The sequence below is a fragment of the Trachemys scripta genome, chromosome 16 (assembly GCF_013100865.1).
Source record: "Trachemys scripta elegans isolate TJP31775 chromosome 16, CAS_Tse_1.0, whole genome shotgun sequence".
Classification (NCBI taxonomy): Eukaryota; Metazoa; Chordata; order Testudines; family Emydidae; genus Trachemys; species Trachemys scripta.
In genome coordinates, this window is record NC_048313.1 from 16895933 (window position 1) to 16921982 (window position 26050).

General features: G+C 50.3%; 2 protein-coding genes across 6 annotated transcripts; one reads left to right on the forward strand and one right to left on the reverse strand.

The window, feature by feature from the left end:
* Positions 1 to 1158: 1158 nt before the first annotated feature.
* LOC117888820 (tigger transposable element-derived protein 1-like) lies at positions 1159 to 14621 on the forward strand. 3 transcript variants are annotated; one of them, XR_004648375.1, is made up of 3 exons: positions 1159 to 1214; positions 1443 to 3583; positions 14530 to 14621. XR_004648375.1 is itself a non-coding variant. In XM_034792574.1 (2 exons), the coding sequence occupies exon 2, from the start codon at positions 1758 to 1760 to the stop codon at positions 3519 to 3521; it is 1764 nt and encodes a 587-aa protein (XP_034648465.1). In that variant the 5' UTR covers positions 1159 to 1214; positions 1443 to 1757; the 3' UTR covers positions 3522 to 3622. The 3 variants fall into 3 exon arrangements, 1 of the variants encoding a protein (XP_034648465.1); XR_004648376.1 differs by lacking the exon at positions 14530 to 14621 and adding an exon at positions 13254 to 13273; XM_034792574.1 differs by lacking the exon at positions 14530 to 14621 and having other exon boundaries at positions 1443 to 3622.
* On the reverse strand, positions 3742 to 21994 carry SYCE2 (synaptonemal complex central element protein 2). Of its 3 annotated transcripts, XM_034792575.1 has the most exons (5): positions 21654 to 21994; positions 20654 to 20769; positions 11354 to 11472; positions 9012 to 9222; positions 3742 to 4390 (listed from the first exon to the last, which is right to left on the reverse strand). In XM_034792575.1, the coding sequence occupies exons 1-5, from the start codon at positions 21775 to 21777 to the stop codon at positions 4196 to 4198; spliced, it is 765 nt and encodes a 254-aa protein (XP_034648466.1). In that variant the 5' UTR covers positions 21778 to 21994; the 3' UTR covers positions 3742 to 4195. The 3 variants fall into 3 exon arrangements, with proteins under 3 accessions (XP_034648466.1, XP_034648468.1, XP_034648467.1); XM_034792577.1 differs by lacking the exons at positions 20654 to 20769; positions 21654 to 21994 and adding an exon at positions 16011 to 16165; XM_034792576.1 differs by lacking the exons at positions 20654 to 20769; positions 21654 to 21994 and adding an exon at positions 12687 to 13254.
* Positions 21995 to 26050: the final 4056 nt, after the last annotated feature.

Genomic DNA, 26050 nt, shown 5'->3' on the forward strand with positions numbered 1-26050 from the left:
AGGATTGGAAATGTGTCCCTCAGGTTGTGTATATGAGATGCAGTCATGGGAGCTCTGGGTGCCCAACTTGACTCCCGTCGGGGAACATTTTTCCAAAGACAGCAGGGCCAGATTTTTCAAGTGCTTGTACCCCACAATCGGAGCCAGATTTTTGAGAGATGTCAACGCCTGATGCCCTGAGCTCTTCTTGTGATCTGGGCCCGATGGTGGATGCTGAATTCTCTCGAAACTTCTGGCCCTCGGGCCTGACTGTTTTACCGAGGTGTTAGGTTCAAATGCTCAGGTATGACAGTGATGGGGTGGTATAAGAACCTACGCAGAATAGCTGCCCTAGCTCTAGTGATGTGCTGGTGGTTGAGTTTTTAGTGCACGCTCCAGCCCTGCACTAGAACCAGTCTGTTCAATACCAGAATTGTACTGTAGTCTCTCTGCCAGCTGTGTCCAGCTTGCTGAACGGCTGGAGCCAAACTCAATCCTAACCGAGGCAGGTGGTTGGGCTCTTGATCCCTGGCAAATAGGTTACAAGAAAGCAAAGGTTCATACAGGCAACTGCCATGGCCTGTGACTACATGTAGCTCCAGATTTTTTTTCGAAGTGCTCAACACCCAACTCTTGACAATCTGGCCTGTACTGTTCATTATATGAAATAGAAATTGGACCAAGAGTCGGAGATGTGCCTGTATTAAGGGGATTAGACAGCTGAGCCATCCTTGCTCGAAAACTCTTTAACAGCCAGGGGGGTATCTCTGGATTGATCCACCTGCAACGACCCTTCACCACCACACCATTTCAGGTCCCATGACTGTGGCAAAAAGTCCCAGCTCACCTACATGTGCTAAGACAATTGGGGCTGCCCCAGGAGTTATAAAATAGCTGTGTCCAGCATTGGGAAACTGGAACAATATATAAACCGAACTTGCAAGTTTTCTGATATGCTAGCTGTGACTCACGGGGGAAAGTGGCTTCTCAGGACAGAAAGTGCTGTGCTACTACCCATCCCTTCCCCTCCTCCTCTCCCCCCCTCCCCCCCCCATGTCTACACTACCCTCCGGATCGGCGAGCAGCGATCGATCCAGCAGGGGTCGATTTATCGCGTCTAGTCTAGACGTGATAAATCGATCCCCGAGCGCTCTCCTGTCAACTCCTGTACTCCACCACCGGAGAAGTTGATCGGGGAGCAGCAGCAGTCGATTCACCACGGTGAAGACACCAAGGTAAGTCGATCTAAGTAAATGTAGTGTAGACCAGGGTGCTTGTAGGTCTGATGGGGAGCAGAACAGGTTCTGTTTTCAGCCCCTGCGTAAGTGGTCTTTTTGTTCTCTCCTTTTGAGAATAATAAGGGTTTATCAGGAACAGCAGCTGAAACTCTGTTCTCCTGTAAAGAAACTGAGGGACAGAATCTTATATTTTTGCTTTAAATCCCATTGTGTTTTTCATATCAGCACAGATAGCGGTTGGAAATAACGAACAGGCAAGTCACTGAAGGAGACGTTTACAGCTACCGACGTTACGCAAGACCCAACTTACGCAAATTCAACCTTATGCAAAAAGTTCCATAAGGCATAAATAAAATGTTTGAGTTGCAGAAAATATTGCGTAACGTACAGGAACGCAAAGTCCTGTAGTGCGGTGTGCAGAGGAATACAGCAGTAGCATCTCCTACAAGGGAAGGCTTTGCGCTCTCACAGCCTCTCAGTCTCGTGTTATTTCAGTGATACTGGATTTCTGTTATTTCACCCTGTTATTTCATTCAAATCATGCCTGGAAAGCAACCAAGTGATGGCAAGAGTGCAGGACCAGTTCGTAAGAGAAAGAAGATTGATTTAGAGCAGAAAATGAAAATAGTGAAAAAGTATGAAGGCGGACAAAGCCTGTCGTCAATTGCTCGTGAACTCGATTTGGCTACCTCAACAGTGAAAAGTATTTTGAATGATAGTGCACGCATAAAAGAGCACGTGAAAGGCTCTGCTCCTTTAAAATCAACAGTCATAACGAAGCAGCGTTCTGGCGCTATCTATGAAATGGAAAAGTTATTAACAATATGGATGGATGATCAGATTCAAAAATGTGTGCCGCTTAGCCTAATGATTATTCAAGCGAAGGCTAAAAGTATTTTCGAAGACGTAAAGGGAAAATACAGTGACCCTAACGCAAAGTTTGTGGCTAGTCACGGGTGGTTTAATAGATTTAAACAACGTGCAAATTTTCACAATGTAAACGTGAGTGGTGAGGCTGCTAGTGCTGATACAAAAGCAGCTGAAAAGTATCCCGACGTGTTACGAAAACTTATAGAAGAAGGTGGTTATACAGCACAGCAAATCTTTAACGTGGACGAAACTGGATTGTTTTGGAAAAAAATGCCAGACAGAACATACATTTCAAAAGAGGAAAAGACGATGCCAGGGTTTAAGGCTGCGAAAGATAGGCTAACGCTTTTGCTTGGGGCTAATGCAGCTGGAGATTGCAAATTGAAACCGTTGCTTGTTTATCATTCAGAAAATCCCCGTGCGTTTAAAGGCATTAGCAAGGCTACCCTTCCAGTTCATTTCCGTTCAAATGGAAAGGCTTGGATCACAACGGCACTTTTCGAAGACTGGTTTATAAATTTGTTTATCCCCGAAGTGGAAAAATTCTGCAGAGAAAACGACATCCCGTTCAAGATTATGCTTATCGTCGATAATGCTCCTGGACATCCCGCACATTTAGATGACTTTCACCCTAATGTAAAAGTCGTGTTTCTGCCTCCTAACAAGACTTCGATCCTACAGCCCATGGATCAGGGGGTCTTTGCTAATTTTAAAGCCTATTATCTACGAAGAACATTTGCACAGGCAGTAGAAGCGACTGGCAAGACTTTACGTGATTTTTGGAACTCATATAACATTTACCAAGCCATCATAAACATTGCTAAAGCCTGGGCAGAGGTTACCCAGGTTTGTTTGAATGCCGTATGGAAGAAAGCATGCCCACAGTTTGTACACAGCTTTAAAGGTTTCGAAAAAGACAAAACATATGAGGAGGTGGCAGATGAAATTGTGAAGCTTGCCGAGCAGCTTGAGCTGGAGGTTGATGTTGGCGATGTGGATGAGTTTATCGAATCCCATGGAGCTGAATTATCAAATGAGGATCTCATGGAATTAGAAGCAGCAAAAGTAAAAGAGCAAACTGAAGCGGAGGATGAAGTTGAAGAAGTAGAAGAGCCACGACACTTCAACACCAAGGAGATGGCACTTGCATTTCGTGAGATTGACTCTGCAATGGCAAGGTTTGAGAAGATGGACCCCAACTCCTCACGATTCTTGAAAGTGAACAGAGGCATTGACGAAACGCTGGCCTGTTACAGACAGATATATGAAGAGAAGAAAAAGGCCACTATCCAGTCATCTCTCGATAAGTTTGTAAGGAAGGTTGAAAGGCCTGCAATGTCCACATCTCTACCGCCTTCCACCTCCAAAGCCCCCTCTGACGACCCCGATGATGTAATGCCTGTCTCCTCTTCTCCTTCCTCATCTACAAATTAAGCCCATTGTCATCCGCCACCAAAATGGAGCCTTCAGCGTGCCAGGATAATAATAGGATTAAGGTAAATGTAATATTTCTGTTGTAATTGTTTGGTTTTTTTATGCTTGCACAATATACGTTTCCAACTTATGTAAAATTCGGGTTATGCAAGGCTTTCCGGAACAGAACAATTGCGTAAGTCAGGGAGTGTCTGTATTGATAAACCAGCAAAGTGGAATGTAAAATTCATGTGATCTTTATAAAATGCCTTTTACAATAAACAGCGCTATGAGACAGTTAGCGACAACAATCTCCCCCTGACACACTGGAAGAAAGACATTTCGAAAGCAGCAGGGTGCGGAAGTTTGACAAGGGCCACTGCATAATCCTTTTGTATCTTCAGTAGACTTTAATTACATCTCACCTATTCCCACTTTTATAAAGACTGAATCTTACCAGGTGTGTTTTTTAACCTGTCTGGCTCTCATGCCCTTTAGGATACCATCAGAGCTTGAAAGTTCAGGAGTTTTTAAAATAACTTTAACAATCAAACAAACTGCAACAGGAATAGAAAAAGAGGCCCTTATCTGACCTGTAGTCTTGTTTTTCCTTTTGCATCAGAATAGTAGCTACACAATGGTTTGAGTGGTTCATTTGGGCTTTTGATTCCAGCTGGCCCTTCTTCCTAGTGTTCTCACACCTCTGGCTGCACGCACAAGTCTTTATAAGCTGCCTCCACAGTGTGGCAGACTTGTCTGAGCTCCGTTTGGATCTGGCTGATCCTCTCCATTATCTCCGAGAGCTCTTGGAGCTTATCCTGCATTTGCTTGTTATGGCGATCGTAAAGGAGAAACATCATTTCCTCCAGCTTCTCCGCCAAACTCGAAACCTTTTGGAGTGCAAGGAAAGACAGGCCTTAGGAATTAAAATGGACCAGAGGCTGATGGCTTGAATATTAAGGGTTGCATTGTCCCCCTACTCCCAGAGTAACAGGATGCAACTACTGTTGATTTCAGTGGGTGCTCTGCCCTGTTGGGATGGGTCTGAGTCTTGCCCTAAGTGTGACTTTTTTTCATGAGTTTTAGACAGAATGGACTAAAACTGATCTCTGCATAAATGTAAATGCTTCTTGCACCATCTTCTGAAAGCATGTGGAGTTGGCTGTGTGAGAGCCAGGATCCTGACTCAAGGGACTGCTAGCCTGGGCCAGGCTGGCAATTTCCTATGCAGACCCCAGCCCTGCAGCTGGTCCATGCAGCACTTCAATGTAACTCCATGAGGATCTGCCTGCATGGATCTGAATGCAGGAGTGGGATCTTCATGGGACATACAGGAGGATTCTGGCTTACTAGAGGCCATGTGCTCCAGAGACCAGGGCATTGGACCGCAATTCAGGACCCCTGGGTTCTATTCCCAACTTGCCCAGGAGTTAGGTGGCTAGTGTGATTTTTCAAAAGCCCCAAGCTGCATTTTTAGGGCTCCTAAATACTTTTGAAAATCTGGCCCAAAGCTTTAATGGCAGCCTCAGCAATGGTAAGGGGGAAATAACTTCCCAAATGCATGGAATACGGGACAGTCAGATGTGCTGAGCTGCTGCTGGTAGAGGCCATGATGAATCCGAAGAAGTGGGCTGTAGTCCACGAAAGCTTATGCTCTAATAAATTTGTTAGTCTCTAAGGTGCCACAAGTACTCCTGTTCTTCTTTTTGTGTGAAATGGGAGGCGTGTTGGTTTCTGCCTCTGTTGGAGATGCAAGTGGAAGCTTTATGGCCTGTTGGAGTGCGTTCGACAACAGCGATCAGAAGGTGGTAAAGAATTCAACTTACTTTCCTCTTAACTTAGCTCCATGCTTTGAAGGCACTGGCATAAAATGAAGCTTTGGTTTGTTATTCCATTTGCATAATAATCCCTAGTTTTTATCAGTAGATCTCAAAGTACTTCACAAAGGAGGTCAGTACCATTATCCCCATGGGGACCTTGAGGCACAAAGAGGTGAAGTCACTTGTCCAAGGTCACCTAGCAGGCCAGTTGCAGAGCCACGAATAGAACCTTGGTCTCCTGGGTCCTAGTCCAGTAGGGTATCCTACAAGCCAAACTACCTATCTTAATAATTAATAAATATCTCGCTCTCATATAGCACTTGAGAAGCCTGGGTTCTATTCCCAGCTCTTCCACGGGCCTGCTGGGTGAGCATGGACAAGTCATGTTGACCTGTGCCTCGGTTTCCCCATTTTACAATGATTCTGACCATTTGTAAGGTGCTTTGAGATCTATGAATGAAAAGTGCTAGATAAGAGCCAGGCGTTCTTATATATATTACACGTTAGTGTCACGGCAAACCCGGTGGCTGAACTTTGTGACTTTGTCCTCACCCACAATTATTTGACATTTGGGGACAATGTATACCTTCAAGTCAGCGGCACTGCTATGGGTACCTGCATGGCCCCACAGTATGCCAACATTTTTATGACTGACTTAGAACAACGCTTCCTCGGCTCTCGTCCCCGAATGCCCCTACTCTACTTGCGCTACATTGATGACATCTTCATCATCTGGACCCATGGAAAAGAAGCCTTTGAGGAATTCCACCATGATTTCAACAATTTCCATCCCGCCATCAACCTCAGCCTGGACCAGTCCACACAGGAGATCCACTTTCTGGACACTACAGCGCTAATAAGCGATGGTCACATAAACACCACCCTATACCGGAAACCTATTGACCGCTATACTTACCTGCATGCCTCCAGCTTTCATCCAGACCACATCACATGATCCATTGTCTACAGCCAAGCTCTAAGATACAACCACATTTGCTCCTATCCCTTGGACAGAGACAAAACACCTACAAGATCTCTATCAAGCGTTCTTAAAACTACAGTACCCACTTGCTGAAGTGAAGAAACCGATTGACAGAGCCAGAAGAATACCCAGAAATCAGCTACTCCAGGACAGGCCCAACAAAGAAAGTAACAGAACGCCACTAGCCGTCACCTTCAGCCCCCAACTAAAACCTCTCCAGCACATCATCAAGGATCTACAACCTATCCTGACGGACGATCCTTCACTCTCACAGATCGTGGGAGACAGGCCAGTCCTCGCTTACAGACGGCCCCCCAACCTGAAGCAAATACTCACCAGCAATCCAAGTGCTATTGGCCTGCTAAACCTAGGGTTGTGAGTTCAATCCTTGAGGGGGCCATTTAGGGGAACTGGGGTAAAAATCTGTCTGGGGATTGGTCCTGCTTTGAGCAGGGGTTTGGACTAGATGACCTCCTGAGGTCCCTTCCAACTCTGGTATTCGATGATTCTATTCTAACCACACACCAAAAACACTAACCCAGGAACCTATCCTTGCAACAAAGCCCGCTGACAACTCTGTTCACATATCTATTCAAGGGACACCATCATAGGACCTAATCACATCAGCCATACTATCAGAGGCTCGATCACCTGCACATCTACCAATGTGATATATGCCATCATGTGCCAGCAAAAGAATAAATGGACACAAATCAGATGTCAAGAATTATAACATTCAAAAAACAGTCGGAGAACACTTCAGCCTCCCTGGTCATTCAATTACAGACCTAAAAGTCACAATTCCCCAACAAAAAAACTTCAAAAACAGACTCCAGTGAGAAACTGCAGAACTGGACTTAATGTGCAAACGGGACACCATTAAATTAGCTTGAATAAAGACTGTGAGTGGATGGGTCATTACACAAAGTAAAAACTATTTCCCCATGCTAATTTTCCTCCCACTGTTTTCAACTGTTTGAAATGGGCCATCCTGATTATCCCTACAAAAGTTTTTTTTCTTCTGCTGATAATATCCCACCTTAATTGATTAGTCTCGTTATAGTTGGAATGGCAACACCCATTTTTTCATGTTCTCTTTGTATATATATCTTCCTTCTGTAATTTCCACTGCATGCATCCGATGAAGTGGGTTTTAGCCCACGGAAGCTTATGCCCAAATAAATGTGTTAGTCTCTAAGGTGCCACAAGTACTCCTGTTCTTTTTGCTGATACAGACTAACACGGCTACCACTCTGAAACGTTAGAGTCTCTATCTGATTTTATAATGGAAAGCTCCCCGCTGTTGCATTATTTTTCTCTACATTTACATAAACTATGCTCCAAAGCATCTGATTTAATGCCTCAGAGACATGGAGGACACTCAGACTGGTGATCTGTGACTGATGCAGTTAGAATAACATGATTAAAATACATGAAATAAACATTCTGTGGATACACAATCTTGAATGTTGTGTGTGCGGTCAGGGTGGAGAGGAGATTAGTGAGGCGGATGAAACGGGTTGCTGCATTTCGCAGCGATTCAAGTTAGTGTCTCTGAGGCGTGATATTGGGATTTCACTTCTGTTGGCAAGTAAAATGGTTTTACATTGAAAACAAGCGCTCTACTGATTTGCTGTAACGTAGCAGAGAATTGGAGGACATGGAGACTGACAGGGTCCCTCTAGTCCATCTCCTGTCAAGTAGAGTCTAGCTGCTGCTCCCCTCTTTGGTTCTGTCCAATCTACTTTTAAATGCTCTATACAGTGAAACTCCCCCCACTTTCCTTGGGGAAATGATTCCATAACCCAGTGTCAAGTATCAGAGGGGTAGCCGTGTTAGTCTGAATCTGTAAAAAGCAACAGAGGGTCCTGTGGCACCTTTGAGACTAACAGAAGTATTGGGAGCATAAGCTTTCGTGGGTAAGAACCTCACTTGGCATCTGAAGAAGTGAGGTTCTTACCCACGAAAGCTTATGCTCCCAATACTTCTGTTAGTCTCAAAGGTGCCACAGGACCCTCTGTTGCTTTATAACCCAGTATGGGTCCCTGGGAAGAAGACCCATGTGAGAAGAGGACCTTCCTCACACAGCTTTTCCCACTCCCATGAAAATGGAGGGCTCAGCATCCCTCCCCTTGGCCCGGTTGTCCTGGGGGGGTGGGGGGAAAGCATGACTATTGGAGGAGGGGTGGGAAAGTTGGGGGTGGGGGTTGGAGAATGCTGCACCCAGTGAAGTTCAAAAGGAATAGACAACACCGTTCTGGGCTGTATTACCTTCCCACCGCACTACCACCGTACTGTGTGACGTATCCCTCTGAGGAGGGGCCCTAGTACACCTCTTGCTTGGGAGGGTCTTCTAGGGAAACTCCAGGGTGTGTGTGAGAGGAGGGATGCAATTGGAAGCACAGGCCTTTCCTGCAGAAGTCTTTGGTCTCAGGCCAATCCCCTGGGATCTATGCTGGGTCCAGTTGCCTGTTCCAGCCCAGGGCAAACCCTACCTCCGTGCTGGAATGATATGGGGTTTATATCCTGGAAGGGGGCAATCCATCCCTATGATACCCCCCCCCCCACACACACACACACACTCTCTCTCTCCTCTCCTTTGCTCAGCATTAAAGCGCCTCCTCTTTCACCAAACTAGCTAACTTCTCTTCCATCCTTTGGCTTCCATCCTCGAGCCCTTGTATGTAGCCATCTCAATATCCACTTCACCTTCAGCATGACACTGTCCCTGAAATTGCTCATGACAGTGTGGTCTTTCTTCCGGTTCTCGTTGATCTTCTCAATCAGCTGCTGCGTTCTTCTCTGCAGATTTTCAATGTTTGAATCCAGGGCTGTGAAATAATTGGATGACTTGCCGTCCAATGCAGCTACGGGCCCATCTGCAGTGGGGCAGAGCAATGATGTGCTGGGCGATTCCTTCCTGCATTTAAATTGAAATAAATGAGCATGTGTTGTATTCCTCTGTACCCCAAGTTACACTCAAAGGCCAAACCTCAGGGGAGTTTGAGGACTCATTGTGAAAGCATCTGCTTTGTTTCCAGATAAGAGTAACTGACATATCTGAAGCAAGGGGGGAAGTTTACCTGCTCTGTGGAAAAAGTAAACTTCCCATCCTTTCCCTTGCTGTCATTCCTAAAGAAAGGGAGCATTTTAAAACCAAACATAGAAGGTCAGATCCTCCCCTGGTGCCTTTGTGCATGTAAAAAGGCTGCAGCTGTACAAAACTACCCTCACAATTCAATACATGAAGAAAAATTACAAAGACTAGAGCCAAAGTTATCCAGCAAAATCAGATGCCAAAGAAAACTGCTGCCAGCTATTTTGTTAATTTCTCTCATGTGGGAATTTTAGTTCTTTACATTTGTTTATTCAATAATGAAAGCAGCTTATTAACCAGAATCCATTCATCATAAACTTGACAGCTCCTGTGTTGGCTAATTCTATTTTATAAAGGAAATACAGAGTCCCTGTTGGCTGACTTGTTTGTGAAACTACTTCTGCAGTGCTAGCAAAATTGACATTTAATTCCATTTGATGGGGGGGAGAATGACCCACATGATGAGCAGCCTCAGGTTCTAAACCAGTACCCTTGCCATGGAAGGCAGTGTGCTTAGGATCGGCCTGCTGGGTACATTATTGCATTAGCACATTACACACTACTGATCAGGATCCCCGCTCAACTCCTGATGCTATTGGCCGGCACTCCTACGTCAGTGTTTCTTAACCTTGCCTTGTGTTGGCATTTGGTCCTGAGGAGGCGTGGAGGAAATGGGTCTAAATAAACCAAGCCATCTGCCAAGGTGAAGCAGCTCATTGATGGAATTAAAAGCCAGAGACACCTGCTGTTGATTAGCTCTGTCCTCTTGTACAGAAGTACCAGTAAACAACCTACATGCCAGGTGGCTTTGTATACACTCCACCTGCGTGCACTGTATGTACGCACCTACTGCAAAAGAGGCGGTGTGGCCCAGTGGATTGGGCACTGCACTGGGAGTCAGGAGATCTGGGTTCTAAATAAATACACTAAAAGTGTCAGGGGCTGGGAGCCATTTAAGTCCCATAGAAAGGAGTTGAAAGACTAACTGCTCCCATCCAAGGGCTTGTCTACACACAGCTTTTGTATCAGTTTCAAACCAGTACAGGGGGGCTGGAACAATTTGTATCGTGGAGGTGCTGTGAGTCATTGAACCAAACTGTAAACCCTGTATATAGTGGAATCTACTTCAAGCCCGGGGATGCGGCAGTACAACCCTGTAGCGTGGATACTGTTAGCTTCATGTAGGGCTCGTCTCGGGAAAATTAAACCAATATGGTTATAACTCATCTGACTGTCTTTTTTTTTTCAGTGTAGCATGTCATTGCATCCACACACTAGGGGTATCCCAATGTAACTATACTAAACTAATATCTAATCATACCCCTCACTGAAAGCATTCCATTGGTCCAAAGCCTGTGTTTAGAGTAGCCGTAAATGCACTGGCCGTCACCACCTCTTTAAAAGCAGTAGCTGTCCTGGGAACCCCTTTATAGGACTTAAAATGAGTGATTCTGCCTGTGCCCAGCACAGAGAATGTGGGAGTCATTAATTAGACAGCACTTTGCATCAGGAGATCTCAAAGCACTTTACAAAATTGGTCAGTATCATTACTCTCATTTTACAGATGGGGAAGCTGAGGCACGGGCCTTTACTTGCCCAAAGTCACCCAGCAAACTAGTGGCAGAGCCAGCAATTGAAGCTAGGTCTCCTGAGTGGCATTCCAGTGCACTATCCATTGGGAAACACTGCCTCCAAACTAACTTTTTAACTTAAGAATGCAATTAGACACATTGTCCATACCCAATTATATTAATTAGAAAACCTAGGCTGAATACAGGCTGGGAAATTGCTACAATTAACATGAACAACCAGGGCATTCCCAACCATATATTTATTAAGAACACATTTCTCCTTTGGGAAGTTTCTGTTGGCATATTCATGGCACAAGGTACAGCATTTGCTCCCCTTTCTCTGGCTCTCAGTAAATATTAGACGTCTGTGCAAAACTCCTCACCTGGACAGGCTCTCACTATGTAATTCACGTCTTTCTACATCATCAAAGAACGGGCTGTCCGGTTTAGCCTGCTCATCTTCTGGCTCTGGACTTTCACATTCCTGATTAGACATCGTAACCTTTAAAAAGTAGAGAGATTGTTCAGGAGGCTGCATGGATCAGACACCCTGCATTGGGACTTAGTCTAGCCCTTGGCTCTGCCACTAATTTGCTGTGTGACCCTTCTGCCTTGTCTATTTAGAGTAGGAGCTCTCCAGGGCAGGGACTGTCTCTTACAAAGTATTTGTACAACACTTAGCAAAATGGGGCCCTGATCTTGGTGCAGCCTCTAGTCTCTAAAGTAACACATATAATTAATAAGAATAACAGGCTCAAAATCGCTGACCTACATGAGCTACTAAAGCAAACTGAGAGTTTTAAACATATTCAGTGGAGCTTGATGGGAACTTTTGATGATGTTTCTTGGGGCGGGGGTGTGGAAAATGCCGATTCTTCCTAACTGAATCTTCCCATGGGACCATGTCAGTTTCGATTAAATTTTTGTTTTGAAAAAGAAAGTTTTGAACAATATCAAAAGAGCCGTTTTTGACATGTTCATAATTAAACATTTGGAATTTTCAGTTCAAAACTACTTTTTGTTTAAAAATGTATGTTATTTTATATTTTTAAAATAAAAAAGGTCAAAACTGAAACACGACAGATTGAATTAATGGAAAGGAAATATTTCAGTTTACCCCAAATGATTTTTTTCAGTGTTTCAGTTTATGAAAAATTTTGAGATTTTGGCTGTTCGTCCCTATTTGGAACCAGGAAAAAAGTCAAACGCTCAAAATTTGTCATAGGATGGGAAATCCATTTCCTGACCAGCTCTAATATTGAGTCTGTTTCTCTTCTAAACTAGTTTTACACTGATATAATTTCACTGGAGTTACTCCCAAGACAGCTGGACAAAATACGCTATTTTTATCTATGACTTGATTTCGCTTGGAGAGTTTGAAATAATCTGTATTTTATTAGATGTATTTTCGGACAAAATTTGCTAAACTGATATTTATTGTAAGAAAAACTGTTAAAACACTGAGGATATATATATAAAAATAAAGACACTGCTACTCTAACCTCTGTAGAGGACTATGAAATTACATCCATCTAGAAACATTTTTAGCTTTCTAGCTCTATAAGTCAATTGTATTTACCTAGATTGTAAATTCTGCGGGATAAAGAATGTCTTTTTGTTATGGGTGTATGTACAGCATCTAACACTATCCCCAGGCAAGAGGTTCTAGCAATTATTATAATAATAATAATTAATAATAAAGCACCTAGAACCTACACTGGTTACCTGGATTTGAAAGTGTAACCTTGTCTGACCTCAACCAAGTTCTTCAAAACTCTATAGGAAATTAATTTTGAAAAGGAGAGGTAAGTACATACAATGATTGTTAAATTCACATCATTTACTAAGCTGAAATGTTGCAGGATGCTAGCTGTTGACCATTCATTACAATTCCACTCCACACCCTCCCTCCTTTATATCACTAGCTAAGTTTTACTGGGGAAAACCTGACTTCTGGATTCCCTGCTCTGAGGATATTAGCTGTTTTTCTTAAAGCCCCAGCTCCTGGGATCATGTGAGCATCTCAGTTTTCATTAAAAACAAAAAAATGAAAGAAGGCATTCCTAGGTCTTGTGGTTGAGGAAAAATGCTTGAAATCATGACCCCCTAAAGACAGCAAATAATCAGAAACCCAAATTTATTTGTCTATTCATTATTTTTAAGCCAATCTCATGATTTTTTTTAGGATTTGGGGTTGGATTTTGGGGGGTTGGCAGTACTGTGACTCTTAATATCTGCTTTTAAAAAAAATAAATTGATCAAAGATTTCTCATGCTCAAAAAGGTCCTAAAAGAATTCCCACTGAGTCTGAATACTGATGGTAAGTGTTAAGCCGCTGTGTATTTATATATATATAAACCCCTCTAATTTGATTTAATTCTGTAGGGTGGGGTGTTTGTTTGTTCCCTCCTATGGGTGAAGGGGCTCCTATACCCCCATAGGAGCATGCGGTGCCCTATAGCAAGGCTGGGGGGATCCCCAATGAGCAGGTGTGAGGAGCCCTAGGGAAGAGGACCCCCACATGGGACAGCTGTAGCCAGGCTCACGGTGGGGGAGACCCCATAGGGGGGTGAGGAGCCCATGGGGAGAGGATCCCCCATAGATGGATGAGGCCCCAATATAGGCCCCCCAGTTAGATATGGAATCCCCCTGGTGAGCCCTGATATTGGGTCCTCATCCATCTATGGGGGATTCCATATCTAACTGGGGGGCCTATATTGGGGCTCCCAGGGGGGGGCCATATAGAACTGGGGGGCAGTATTGGGGCTCCCATATAGATGTGGGCCCCTCTATGATATCAAGCTTCCCAGTAGGGGCCCTGTAGAGGGGCTCCCCCGAAAGATGGGGCTGGATCGGGGCTCCCAGCGCCCCTCCCCCCTCACCACAGCTTTTCCCGCCACTTCCCCGCCCCTCAACGGCCCAGCTGAGGAGAGGGGAGGGCGGGGCCGGGGCCTGGGCCGGAGAATGCCAGCCCTGCTGGCCAATCAGCGCCCTCCCCGCCCTCAGCTCCTCCAATGAGAGGGCGAGAGGGCATGAAGCAAGGGAGTGAGGAGGTTGGGCTGGGGGGGAGGCAGAGGTGGTGGGGTGCAGGCTGGGGGAAGGACTGAGGGGGTCCAGGCGGGGGGGGGGGGGGGGCTGAGCTGGGGTCTAGTTGGGGGGAGGGGCGGGGGGGGTCCAGGCTGGGGGATGGGGGGGCACATCCAACCACAGCACGGTTTGGCAGAATTAGTTACTTGAAAGACAGCTGGACTAGCAGGGGGCCTGGGTATAGACAACTGCAGTGTTAGGGGGACTTTCATCCCCCCAATCTAGAGATTGCACTAATAAAGGAAACACTGAGTTTGGAGCAGAAGCTCCCCCCCCCCAAAAAAAAAGCATTGTTTACACCCCTGGTGTGGGTGGGGATTGAGGAGTATCAGTAGCTGGGGTTGAGATTGAAGGACATTAGCAGAGCTGTGGGGGATGGGTAGCTCAGGACTGACTAGCTCTAGAAATATGGGTTACTTGTGGTGTGGAAAAGCTCTGCTCATTTCTCCCCGTTTTCTCCATTCAATCCTAGGTGGCCATAGGACAGGAAACCAGTCGGAGAACACTTCAACCTCCCTGGTCACTCAATTACAGACCTCCAAGTCGCAATACTGCAACAAAAAAACTTCAAAAACAGACTCCAACGAGAGACTGCAGAACTGGAATTAATTTGCAAACTTGACACCATTAAATTAGGCTTGAATAAAGACTGGGAGTGGATGGGTCATTACACAAAGTAAAACCTATTCCCCATGCTAATTCCCCCCCCCCCTCACTGTTACTCACACCTTCTTGTCAACTGTTGGAAAAGGGCCATCCAGATTATCACTACAAAAGTTTTTCTTCTCTTGCTGATAATAGCCCACCTTAACTGATTACTCTCATTATAGCTGGTATGGCAACACCCATTTTTTCATGTTCTCTGTGTGTATATATATCTTCCTACTGTATTTTCCACTGCATGCATCCGATGAAGTGGATTTTAGCCCACGAAAGCTTACGCTCAAATAAATGGCTTAGTCTCTAAGGTGCCACAAGTACTCCTCGTTCTTATTTTAAAGAAATTCTAGATAGCCACAGATTTCTGGCAGGTTTCAGGTGCGTTGGGAGAGCTATTTGGAGAAGCATGAACATCATCTACCCTCACTTGTTGCTTTAGCCCCTAGGAGAGGCTCACCCACAAGAGATTTTGGTCTCTGTGGCTCAGAAGCGCAGCGCTTCTCCACATCTTGCTGTGTATGCATCTCCCTGGCGTTCTTCATGCCCATCTGAACGCAACAGATTCCCACCAGTAAGAAATGAAAATAAACTGGCAGTTGCCAGCGGTGCTGAAAACACGATGATTATAGACAGAGACACTCTTGGTCTTATGGCGAGAGGGCTCTTTAATACAAATTTGCATGATTGTGTCCAACCAGGGGAGGCAACTTCTACTGAGATGTATTTGTCTGCTGCTTTTTAGAGTCCAGTTCTCCCCCTACCCCAATCCAATCTTGTATATGGGAAGTAGCTAGAAACCAGCAAGAGATGGTTAAACCATCTTGGCTTTGTTTTTAATGCCTGCTTGTATTACGGAAGCAAAGCAAAGACCCCACTGCTGTCTGGAACAGCTTAATAAAAATCCGTAGATTTGTTCTACGTAACTTCTCCTATTTATGGCAATTCACATTATTCAATACTTGCATTTCAAAGGCTAGTTAAAATTACATCAATCCTCCTGCTCAGAGGGATCTATGCATTTCTGTTTTAATCTAAAAGTGCTATGCCGTTTTAGAGGTGGGGAAACTGAGATACAAGGAACTGGAGTGATGTGCAGCAGAGTCAAAGTTTGAACTTGGGATATGATTCTCACTTCCCTTGTGAGGATGGGGCCTTTAAGACAATGTGGCTGTCTCCATATTCTGAGGCTGTGCTGGGCCCTGTAAATTACAGTGTCTTTGAGGCTGCTCTAGTTTATGCTCCGCTGCTAGTGGCCCCCCTGATGGCCTGCATTCTGGAGCCATTTCTACCCACCTTAAGCCTCCTTTATGCTACCGTTATCCGTGTGACTGAGAATCGAGCCCATTGAATGGCCACGGAGGCATCATATTATCTACACACACATGGACATCTGAACAAAAGGCTTGTGTCAGTTCTTGGCGCCTCTCTTGTTAAGGATAGTCCATCCTAAGTTCCACATGGGAAGTCCCTGTCCAGGAATAACCATTTCAGATTGATCAAAGATCCAGTATTTAAGACCAGGGGATGCCTCACATGGATGTGTCATTGCCTTCATTTCTATTTGCCTGATGACTTCACTTCGAATAAGAATAATTTAAAAAACAGTCCGTTGAAGAAGGCTGGGACTTCCAAATAGGTTTTTAGACCCCACTGAAATTCAATAGGAGGCTGGTGCCTTGTTCCAATATGACAACTCAGGCCTGGTCTACACACAAAAATTAGATTGACCTAGTTACGTTGCTCAGGGCTGTGAAAAAAATTGCGTCCAAGATGCCATTGTTAGGTCAACCTAACCCCCAGTGTAGACACAATGTAGAATTCTTCCCTTGACCTAGCTACCACCTCTCAGAATGATGGACTAATTACATTGATGGAGGAAAAAACCCGGTGCCAATGTAGTGCTTGTAGTGTAGTCAATAGCCTCAGAAAATCTCCACAAAAGTCCAGCTGTTTTACAGGAAGCAGGTATTCTGGCAGCTTTAACAGTCTAGGGAGGAGGGACTCAACAAGAAAAGAAGGCAGCAAGAGGACTAATAACGTTTATTGTCTTTCTGACCATAAAATAGACACTTCCCTCGGCCTTATCTGACAGCTCATCTCACTCCAGGGATCCTTGGACAAGAAAGGAACATTTTGTAAACAAACGTTTTGTGGCAAATATCGAATTTCACAGGTTTGGGATTGAGAAGTTCAGCGTGATCCCTGCTCAGTAAGAACTTGTGAATGGTTCCCATCTGGGATTTGGGTGACATCACAGGCTGGTTCTTCCAGCTGGTGTTATTTTTACACTTGTAATCCATTGGTGCCTGGAATAGCAGCATCTTCCGCCTCACGAAACTGGGGTTGGTGGTTGGTTGCTTTTTCCCCCCTTCCCAGAGAGGATTTAAGATTTGGAAACTGTGCCACTTCAAGAAAGAAAAATCCACTCCGCCTGCATGCACGGGCCAGAAGGAATATGCTGAGCCTGCCCCTGGAGGAGCAGAGCACTAGGAATGCAGCAAACTGAGGGGGGGATGGCAGCATGGTAATCTTGGAGATGGAGGCCAGGGCGGCTGAGCCAAGCGTTGGCGGAGGGGGGAGTCGTGCTCAGAGATGAGCTTCGAGGTGTGGGATTTGGGGGTGTTTGGATCAGGCCTTTCTCCGAGGCATGCCATTTCAAAGTGCTGCTGTGCCTAACTGGGCTCCATGCAAATGGGTTTAGCCACCAAGGCAGGAGTGCTGAGTGAGCGACCAGATGGAGGCCCTGCTTTGCCTCACAGGGCCGTGCAATCGGCTTGCTCGGCAGGACTCGACTGGGAAGTAAGTCGCTGCCAGTTCCGATCCCCCCTGGGGTACATATATTGCAGCAGCGTTAGCCCCTTTCACCCATGACTCACACCACTTTAGACATCACTTCTGTAGCTGGACGACCGTATACACATCAAGATGGGTCTCGCTCTCTCTGCCCCCTCTGCTCTCCAGCACCTCAACCCCCTTGCTTGCCCAGGCACTCGCCAGGCTCGGCCCAAATCCGAAGGAGAAAGAGTCAAGTTTAGAGGCACCTCCCACCACCTCCTTTCTTGAACATGCCAAGTTCAGCAGGTGTTTATTTCCCACGTGTCAAGTGTATCAGGCCTAATGCCCTGGGTGTGGGGACCCAGAGCAGAAGCTTCTCTTCTGAGCCTGGCATCTGTGCAGGGAGCAGCAGGGTGATATTTATAGCAGTGGAGGTGCCAGCATCTGATGTCTCAGCTTCTCACCTTGTCACCTAAATACCATTAGCAGCAGGTCGCCCTCAGCACTGCAGAGCCAGGTTGCTTTGAGAAGAAGGCCGGTTCCCTTGCGGTTCAGGCTGCTGGACTCAGATCAGATCAGATCCATCTGATCAGCGAGTCCATTGCCTTCTGGTCAACCTGAGATTGCTCTCTCTCTCGTATCACGTCCCACTCCTTTATCCGCCGGCAATTCTGCCATCACTCTGCAGTGTCCCTGGTGGCAAAGGCTTGGACTACACTTCCAAGTGGTGATAGCGTTGCTGTGTCGGTCAGGGTGGGAAAAAACCATACCCGATGTAGCTTTGCCGACAAAGCCGTCAGTATAGATGCAGCTGTGTTGACAGAAGAGGCCTTCTGCCAAGATAGCTAACGGTGTTCAGGCTGGTGGTCCCACACCAATAAAAAAACTTGTATTGGTCTAGGTTGCGTCTACATCAGGGCTGGGCCGGCATAGCTATGCCAGTATGGGCTCCGTAGTGGAGACTGACTGATTTATTTTCAACTGAGGCTGCTGGACAGAGCTGACCCTGTGGTTCCCTCCGGCTCTTTAGCGTCTCTGTCTCTCTTTCACCTCCATTTCATCAGACCTCCTGCAGTTTCCCTGTTTCCTTCCCTCTCACTTTCTTCAGGACACCGTGGGAATCGCTGTTGGGTGGAATTTGCTGAACCTTGGTAGCCAGAATGCACCCGAGTGAATCGCCAGTGAAAACCCTCCCACAGCCCACTGGGCCCTGCCCCGTTGAATCCCTACATCGGCCAGAGCACCAGGATCAGGCCCCTGCTTCATCCTGTGCTGGATCACGTCAGCTCCCACGTCTCCTGCCAGGAGAGCTCCATGCCGCCAGGCCTGCAGAGGGAGGCGCTAACGCTGCCTCGTTAACACCCCTCTGCTCTTCGCACTCCCAGCTCGTCATCTTCCTGAGCAGCGGGAGGGGGGAAGCAGGAGGATTGGTGAAGTGAGGAAGAACAGCAGGGGCCCATCCTGTGCCCTGGGAGATTGCCATCCTTGCCTTCGCAGCCTCTGTGTCTCCAGTGCAGAGAGGCTCCTTACTGCTCCCACCTGGAAATTGTGCTCTGGAGCTAGTGATCCCAGCTTCACCCTCCAGCCCTTCTTGGGGAAGGGCTGGAGATCAAAACCTGACCACACTGGGTTCTGCCCGTGCAGCGACTCCCAAATTCAGCTCATCGTCGGAAGGCAAAAGTCTGGAAATTACCCCCCGCACCTGTAGTCTCGTGGTGTGTGTATTACGGTTGTGCCTCAGGCCCCACTCCGAGTCCAGGGCTGTACCGTGCTGGGCGCACACCGTCTCAGTAGACACCGAGTGGGAGGGGAAACTGAGGAACAGAGTTGCTCAAGGTCAGACAGCAGGGCGGGAAATGGAACCCAGGAGTCCTGAGTCCTCGTGCAGTGCCCTAGCCAATAAACCAGGCTGCCTCTTTCTAGACCTACTTATCCCCTGTCCCCTTCACTGGAATGGGGATGGGGGGGCTGCACTAGCAGGCTTTGCAGATGTCAGTCTTTCATTATAATAAATAATATGGGTCTTAGGGTTGCAAAGAAAACTCCCAGACCACGACTAGCTGACTCGAATGGTGGCTAGACAGCCAGAAACCACTAGCTAGCTAGATTCTCCCGAACTGCTGTGCAGTCCTGCTGTGCTGTTAAACAGCTGCCACGCTACACCTCAGAAGTGGCTACATTTCATTGCTGTGTGAGCAGGGCCACCGAGAGTGAGTTCGGGCCCCGGTGAAAAAAAAATTTGGGGCCCCCCAGCAAGGGCGGACCAGCTAAACAGAGCTCATGAGAGGGGGGGAAGCCAGGGAAGCCGGGCCCCCTTCCGGACCACCGGGCCCCGGTAATTTGTACCGGCTTCGCCCCCCCTCTTGTCAGTCCTGTGTGAGAGTGATCCCCTGTATAAACAGCTGCCATGTTCCACCCCAGAGGTGGCCGCATTTCAGTGGTGGGCAAACGATCCCTGTACTTGTTAGCGTTTGAACAGCAGTTTCCGAGCACAAAGCATGCTGCTATCCTTTGGCTGAGTGACGGATCCCATTTCACTAGCATGTATTTTACCTTATAGTTACATCACGCCTTGGGGGGGAACCCGCCTCATTTTCATCACTTCATGTAACGCAGCCGCGGCTCAGGCGGCAGGCGATCGCGGCGGTTTGGAACTGGACGTTTGGAACAGAAGCTGCCAAGGGCCTATAGGAAAGCAGGATTTCACGATTCCCCAGACTGAGGTCTGTCCTGTGCTCTAACAGAGCCGTTCACTGGACCTTGTATGAACTGGTGATAGAACCCAGGAGTCCTGACCCCCAGCATTCCCCCCCCCGCTCTAACCACTAGTCTCCGCTCTCCTCCCCAGGCCCAGAATACAAACCAGGAGTCCTGACTCCCAGCCCTCCTGCTCTAACCACTAGTCCTCGCTCCCCTCCCCAGGCCTGGAATACAACCCAGGAGTCCTGACTCCCGGCCCTCCTGCTCTAACCACTAGTCCTCGCTCCCCTCCCAGAGCTGGAAATAGAACCCAGGTGTCCGGAGCAGAATTTCACACAACAAACCCCACAGCCCAGGTCTCCCCTTTGCAATGCCCCCTATGAACAGTCCCAGGCAGCCAATCACCCACCGCCCTGGTAATGACATAACTGAGTGGGTGGAGCCTCTCCCTTAATGCTCACCTCCAGCTGTCTGTTCTGATCGTTCCAGAGGGTCCGACCGTGGCTGATCGCTCCAGGGACTCCCAGCTCCCCACCTCCCAGGCAGCGCTCCCGGCTGGGCCCGGCCCATCCACCGCCTGGGGGAAGCCACCAAGTGAGAACAGATGCACCATCAAGCCACAGGGCAGACGGAATCCACGCAGCCCAGGTGAGAAAGGGGAGTAGGGTCTAGTGGTTAGTGTACTGGGAGCCAGGACTCCTGGGTTCTCTCTCTGGCTCTGGGAGGGGAGTGGGGTCTAGTGGTTAGTGCACTGGGAGCCAGGACTCCTGGGTTCTATCCCTGGATCTGGGAAGGGAGTGGGGTCTAGTGGTTGGGGGAGGGGGAGCCAGGACTCCTGGGTTCTCTCCCTGGCTCTGGGAGGGGAGTGGGGTCTAGTGGTTAGTGCACTGGGAGCCAGGACTCCTGGGTTCTAGCCCTGGCTCTGGGAGGGGAGTGGGGTCTAATGGTTAGTGCACTGGGAGCCAGGATGCCTGGGTTCTATCCCTGGATCTGGGAGGGGAGTGGGGTCTAGTGGTTAGTGCACTGGGAGCCAGGACTCCTGGGTTCTGTCTCTGGTCCCAGGGGTGGGCTCAGAGCTGCAAGGGGCTCCTGGGAGTCAGGACCCCTGCACCCTGTTCCTGTCTCTGGAGGTGGGGTCGCAGCAGGACAGTTAACAGGGGTTTGACTCGAGAGCCCTCGCCCGGCAGCCCCTCTGCTGCCCCTGGCGTTAGCGCCATGCCCTGTGCCACGGGGGAGTTATTTTAAACCTCATAAATCTGTGACTCCTTAATAGGTTCTTTTACTTGGAAAGCTTAGGGCCAGTCTCAGCGTTCGGCAAAGCCCTTGGCTCCTAGCGCAGCCTGTTACGCAAAGGGAATTAGCCTGCTGTGCAGTGGGGAACCCCCCAGCCCCTGGCCCTTCTGTGGGCTCAGCCTAGGATGGGGGCCAGGAACAGGGCAGGGAATTGACCCTTGAACTGACCCTGTCTCCAGGTGGGGTCTGCGGCGCGATCTAGCCTGGGAAGTGACTGGCCTGGTGCAGGACTGGCTGGGAGGGAGCCCTGGGCTGAGCTGAGCAGGGCAGGCCAGAGGGCAAGTGCTCCCATCCGGCCTTTCTATCCCGGGCCTGCTCGTAGATCCACGGTTCGTTTTCTGGGCTTGGGGGCTTGCTCGCCCCAGCCGACAGGCAGAAGGGAAAGACCTGTAGTTGACCAAAAAAGTCAGAATAAGGGACACTTCATGACGAGGCCCCAGCCGAAATCCAGGGAGTGGGGTGGGGAGGACCCTCATGGCGCCAGGGGCTGCATGGATCCCCAGCTGAGATCGCCCCCCCCCATGGTGCCAGGGGCTGCATGGATTCCCCAGCTGAGATCAGCCCCCCCCCCGCACGGTGCCAGGGGCTGCATGGATCCCCCAGCTGAGATCGCCCCCGCCCCATGGTGCCAGGGGCTGCATGGATCTCCCTGCTGAGAGTGGGGCCCCCCCATGGCGCCGGGGGCTGCATGGATCCCCAGCTGAGATCAGCCCCCCCCACACGGTGCCAGGGGCTGCATGGATCTCCCTGCTGAGAGCGGGGTCCCTCCATGGCGCCTGGGGCTGCATAGACAGATGCACCCCCAGCTGAGGTCTGGGGCCGCCCATGGTGCTAGGTGCTGCAGATGTGGTGAGAGACAGTCCCTGCCCCGAAGCCAGCTGGGCCTGTTCTCCCTGCTTGGCAGCCGCACTGAGGCCGGAGGCTGCCTCGCCCGCGGGGTGTGTGCAAACGCAGGACTCAGTCCTGAACCCCGATGAAACCCCTTGGAACAGGAGGGTGCTGGCAGCCAGGCCCACCACTGATCTGACCATGCAGGGCCTGCTCCTGCTCCTGCCTGCGTGGGCCGAGCCCCGAGCCCCCCAGACACTGAACCCAGCTCGGGGTGGGGGGCTCCCACAGCCCCACGTCAGCCCTGGGCGGGCACCCACTCTTGCGAAGGTGGTACCGCTGGCAGTAGCTGGCGTTAGGGTCGGGGTATTTGCCGTGGGGCAGAGAGCTGCACAAAGAGGGAGCTGGGAGCTCCCTGCTGTGGAGACAAGCTGGGCGCTGCGACCCCCAAGTGCCCCCAGAGGCAGATAACCAGCCCCCCCATGGGGTAGTCGGACAAGCTCAGGCTCGTGATTTGGGGGCTCATGATTTTGGAGCCCGGGGGTTGGCACCTGCAGGCGAACCCCTCCTGAGAAGGCCCAAGGGGGCAGCTCCAGAGCGGGCAGAGGCTGGCAGGGCCAGCTGGGTGCACTCAATGGGGGAGGGGTCCTGCCAGGATCGGAGCCACGTTTGGTAGAGGTTTTTTGGGGGGCAGGGCCGGTCTCTCCCTTGGTTCCCCCAGGATGGCTGGTGAGGGGCGGGCGGTTCTGCTGCGTTCTGGGGCCCAGGTGGAGGTGAGACCTGGAGCAGCAAAAGGGAAACAAAAGGGAAATTACCTCAGTTCGGGGGCAGAGCTGCTGGTTCTTCCAGCAAGACGGGCCCAGGGCCACATGCAAGCCTGAGACACCGGGGGGGGGGGGGGGTGGGGGGGGGGGGATCGTGATCGTCAATTGCCTAGGTAGGGGTATCGCTGCTTTGATGTCACTGGACTTTCCTAGAAAGGGGGGCCTGGGCTGGACCTCCCCAGCAGACACGCTCCCCCCCAGGGTCTGGGACGGGACCCCCCCAGCAGGCACGCTCACCCCGGGCCAGGCCCCCCCAGCAGACACGCTCCCCCAGGGCCTGGGCCAGGCCCCCCTCAGTAAAGTGAGAACTGTTCTGCCTTGGCCGATTAGCTCACGAGTGCTCGCTCTGCATATGGGCAACGCCCGGCCTAATGGGGTCCCCAATCTCAGGGGGGGGGGCTCTGTGGCCCCCAGCCCAGTGGGGGCCCTGATCTCAGGTGTCTGTCTGGCCCCCAGCATCATGGAGACCCCAATCTTGGCATCGGGTCTGTAGGCAGGAGTGTGAGCCTCCCCTGAGCCCCGCCCGCCCTCCGGAGCTCCCAGCCGCTGCCCCACGTTGCTCTGGGGCTAACCAGCAGCTCGTGGGGGATCAGCCAAAGGGGTGACAGGTCAGGCCTGAGCCCGGACCCAAGCACAGCCGGCCGGCACGCCGCAGGGGAGCGCCGGGGGGAATGGTCCTGCCGGGGCTGGGCAGGGCGGAGGGGTCAGTGATTTTCCAGCTCCGCCTGCTAGTAGACCAAAATCCAGAGCACAAGGAAAATGACAAAGGGCCCGGGCCAGCAAGCACAGGGTTAAACTCTGCCTGCTCCACACCTACCCAAGCTGCAGCCCCCTCCCTCTGTTCGCCTGCCCCCAGGGTGGGGGGAGCAGGTCCAGCGGTTACAGCAAAGCCTATGGAATCGGGATACATGGGCTTGACCACCTTGTCAGAGCAGGGGAGTGGGACTCCTGGGTCCTATTCCCAGCTCCAGCAGGGCAGGGGGGAAATGGACTGGGGGTCAGGACTCCTGGGTTCTTACCCCCCCTCTGGGAAGGGAGGGTGGTCTAGCGGTTAGATGTGGAGCATCAGGACTCCGGGGTTCTTAGCCTGGAAGTTGTAGAATGAAGCAGTTAGAGGGAAGGTGAGTCATGACTACTGGTTCTGGTGCCAGCTTGGGGAGAGGAGTAGGGTCAAGTGGTTAGAACAGAGGATAGGGTGCCCGGACTTCTGGGTTCCATCCCCAGCTCTGGGAGGGAAGTGGGAGCTAGTGGGGGAGGGCTGGGAGCCCGGATTCCTGGATTCTATACCTGGCTCTGGCAGGGGAGTGATGTCAAGCGGTTAGAGCAGCAGACAGGGTGGCAGGACTCCTGGGTTCTCATCCCAACTCCTTGAAGGGAGTGTGGTCTAGTGGTTAGAGGTGGGGCCAGGACTGGGTTTTTCTCCCCGAAGCAGGAAGTTGCACAATGAAGCCGATAAGGAGGGGGTAGGAGGCAGGATTCCGGGGTTTGATTCCCAGCCATCACTGACTCACTACATGAGCCAAGCCCCACCCCTTGCCTCAGTTTCCCCATCCATAACAGGGATAACGAGACCTTTGTCCCCATGCTGCAGGCCGTCTCCATCCACCCTGAAGCTCCCGCCCCAGGCGTCCGGGCGCCTCCCCGCCAGGGCATGGAAGCCGTGTCCGCCCTGCAACTCGTGAACCTGACCAGCCTCAACCGCACCGAGCCGCTGGGGCTCCTGTCCCAGCACTCGTCCGCCAACGAGCAGCCCCTGTACAGCGAGTACAAGCCGCCCGTCCGCGACCTCATCCCCCTGCCCAAGGCCGTGCTCTACCTCCTCATGGCCGCCCTGGTGGTGGTGGGCGTGGCCTACGCCATCGTGGGGCACCTCATCAAGGACCTGGCCCACGACCTCGTAGGTGAGTCGGGGCGGGAGAGACGGACGGATCCTGCTGGGCCCATCCTCCCTTGCCGCCAGGTCGGAGCACGAGGGCAGCCTCAACTTCCCCGGCCACGCTGGCGCTGTGGGGTGTTAAACAGCAGCCATGTGCCACCCCAGCAAGAGGGACTCCTGTATGTCATAACCGCTCTGATCTAGCGCTTTGCCTCAGGCACCTCTAAGCCCGGGAAGGGTAGCAGCATTAGCCCCATCTCACAGAAGGGCAAACCGAGGCCCAGAGCAGGGCAGCGACTTGTCCGAGGTCACATGCAGGCTGTAGTGCTTCTGGTGAAGGGGAGAGAGTTCTCCCGTCGGTGTAATAAACCCACCGCCACAAGCAGCGAGAGCTCTTGCCCGGCTAGAAGCGCCCGTGTGGACAGTGCTGGCAGCGGCACTGACATCGCTGGGAGGGGAGGGGGCGGGGGGGAATATTCACACCCGGAAAAACAACCAGCTGACGTTCCAAAAGCTGCCGTTAAAACTCGAGTTTTTAAAAACTTGAAAACCATTGGTGGGGGGGGGGGAATTGAGGCTTTTAGGTTTCAAATGCCCCCCACCTCCCAAAAAAAGTCTTTATAGCCAGGTGGGCTGATTACAAGCAGCTCGAAGCTAGGGGGTGACTGGGCCACAGAGAATGAGCCCCTGCTCCTCCTCCTGTGATCCTCCCCCCATTTCTCCCCCCCCCCCCGGGGAAGAGAAGAATCCTTCTCCCTGGGACGGGGGCCTAGGCTCCCCCCAAGCAGCTCAGGGTTGTGACCCAGGGGTCCCCCAAAAGGCTGAGAACCGGCCAAGCTGCCCCTGCAGGGGTGGAAGTGGCAGCTATAAAGACACTTGGAGAACTGTGCTCCCAGCCCCCCTTCTCTAACCCCTCAACCCCACTCCCCTCCCACAGCTGGGACAGAACCCAGGAGTCCTGGCTCCCAGCCCCTTGCTCTAACCACTCGACCCCACTCCCCTCCCAGAGCTGGGACAGAACCCAGGAGTCCTGGCTC

Coding starts and splice junctions, on each gene's coding strand:
- LOC117888820 (XM_034792574.1), top strand. CDS start 1,758: ATGCCTGGAAAGCAACCAAGTGATGGCAAGAGTGCAGGACCAGTTCGT.
- SYCE2 (XM_034792575.1), bottom strand. CDS start 21,777: ATGGGAGCACTTGCCCTCTGGCCTGCCCTGCTCAGCTCAGCCCAGGGC. Junction 20,770..21,653: donor AGACCCCACCTGGAGACAGG/GTCAGTTCAAGG, acceptor GGCTTCCCCCAG/GCGGTGGATGGGCCGGGCCC. Junction 11,473..20,653: donor ATCAGAACAGACAGCTGGAG/GTGAGCATTAAG, acceptor TACTTTTTAAAG/GTTACGATGTCTAATCAGGA.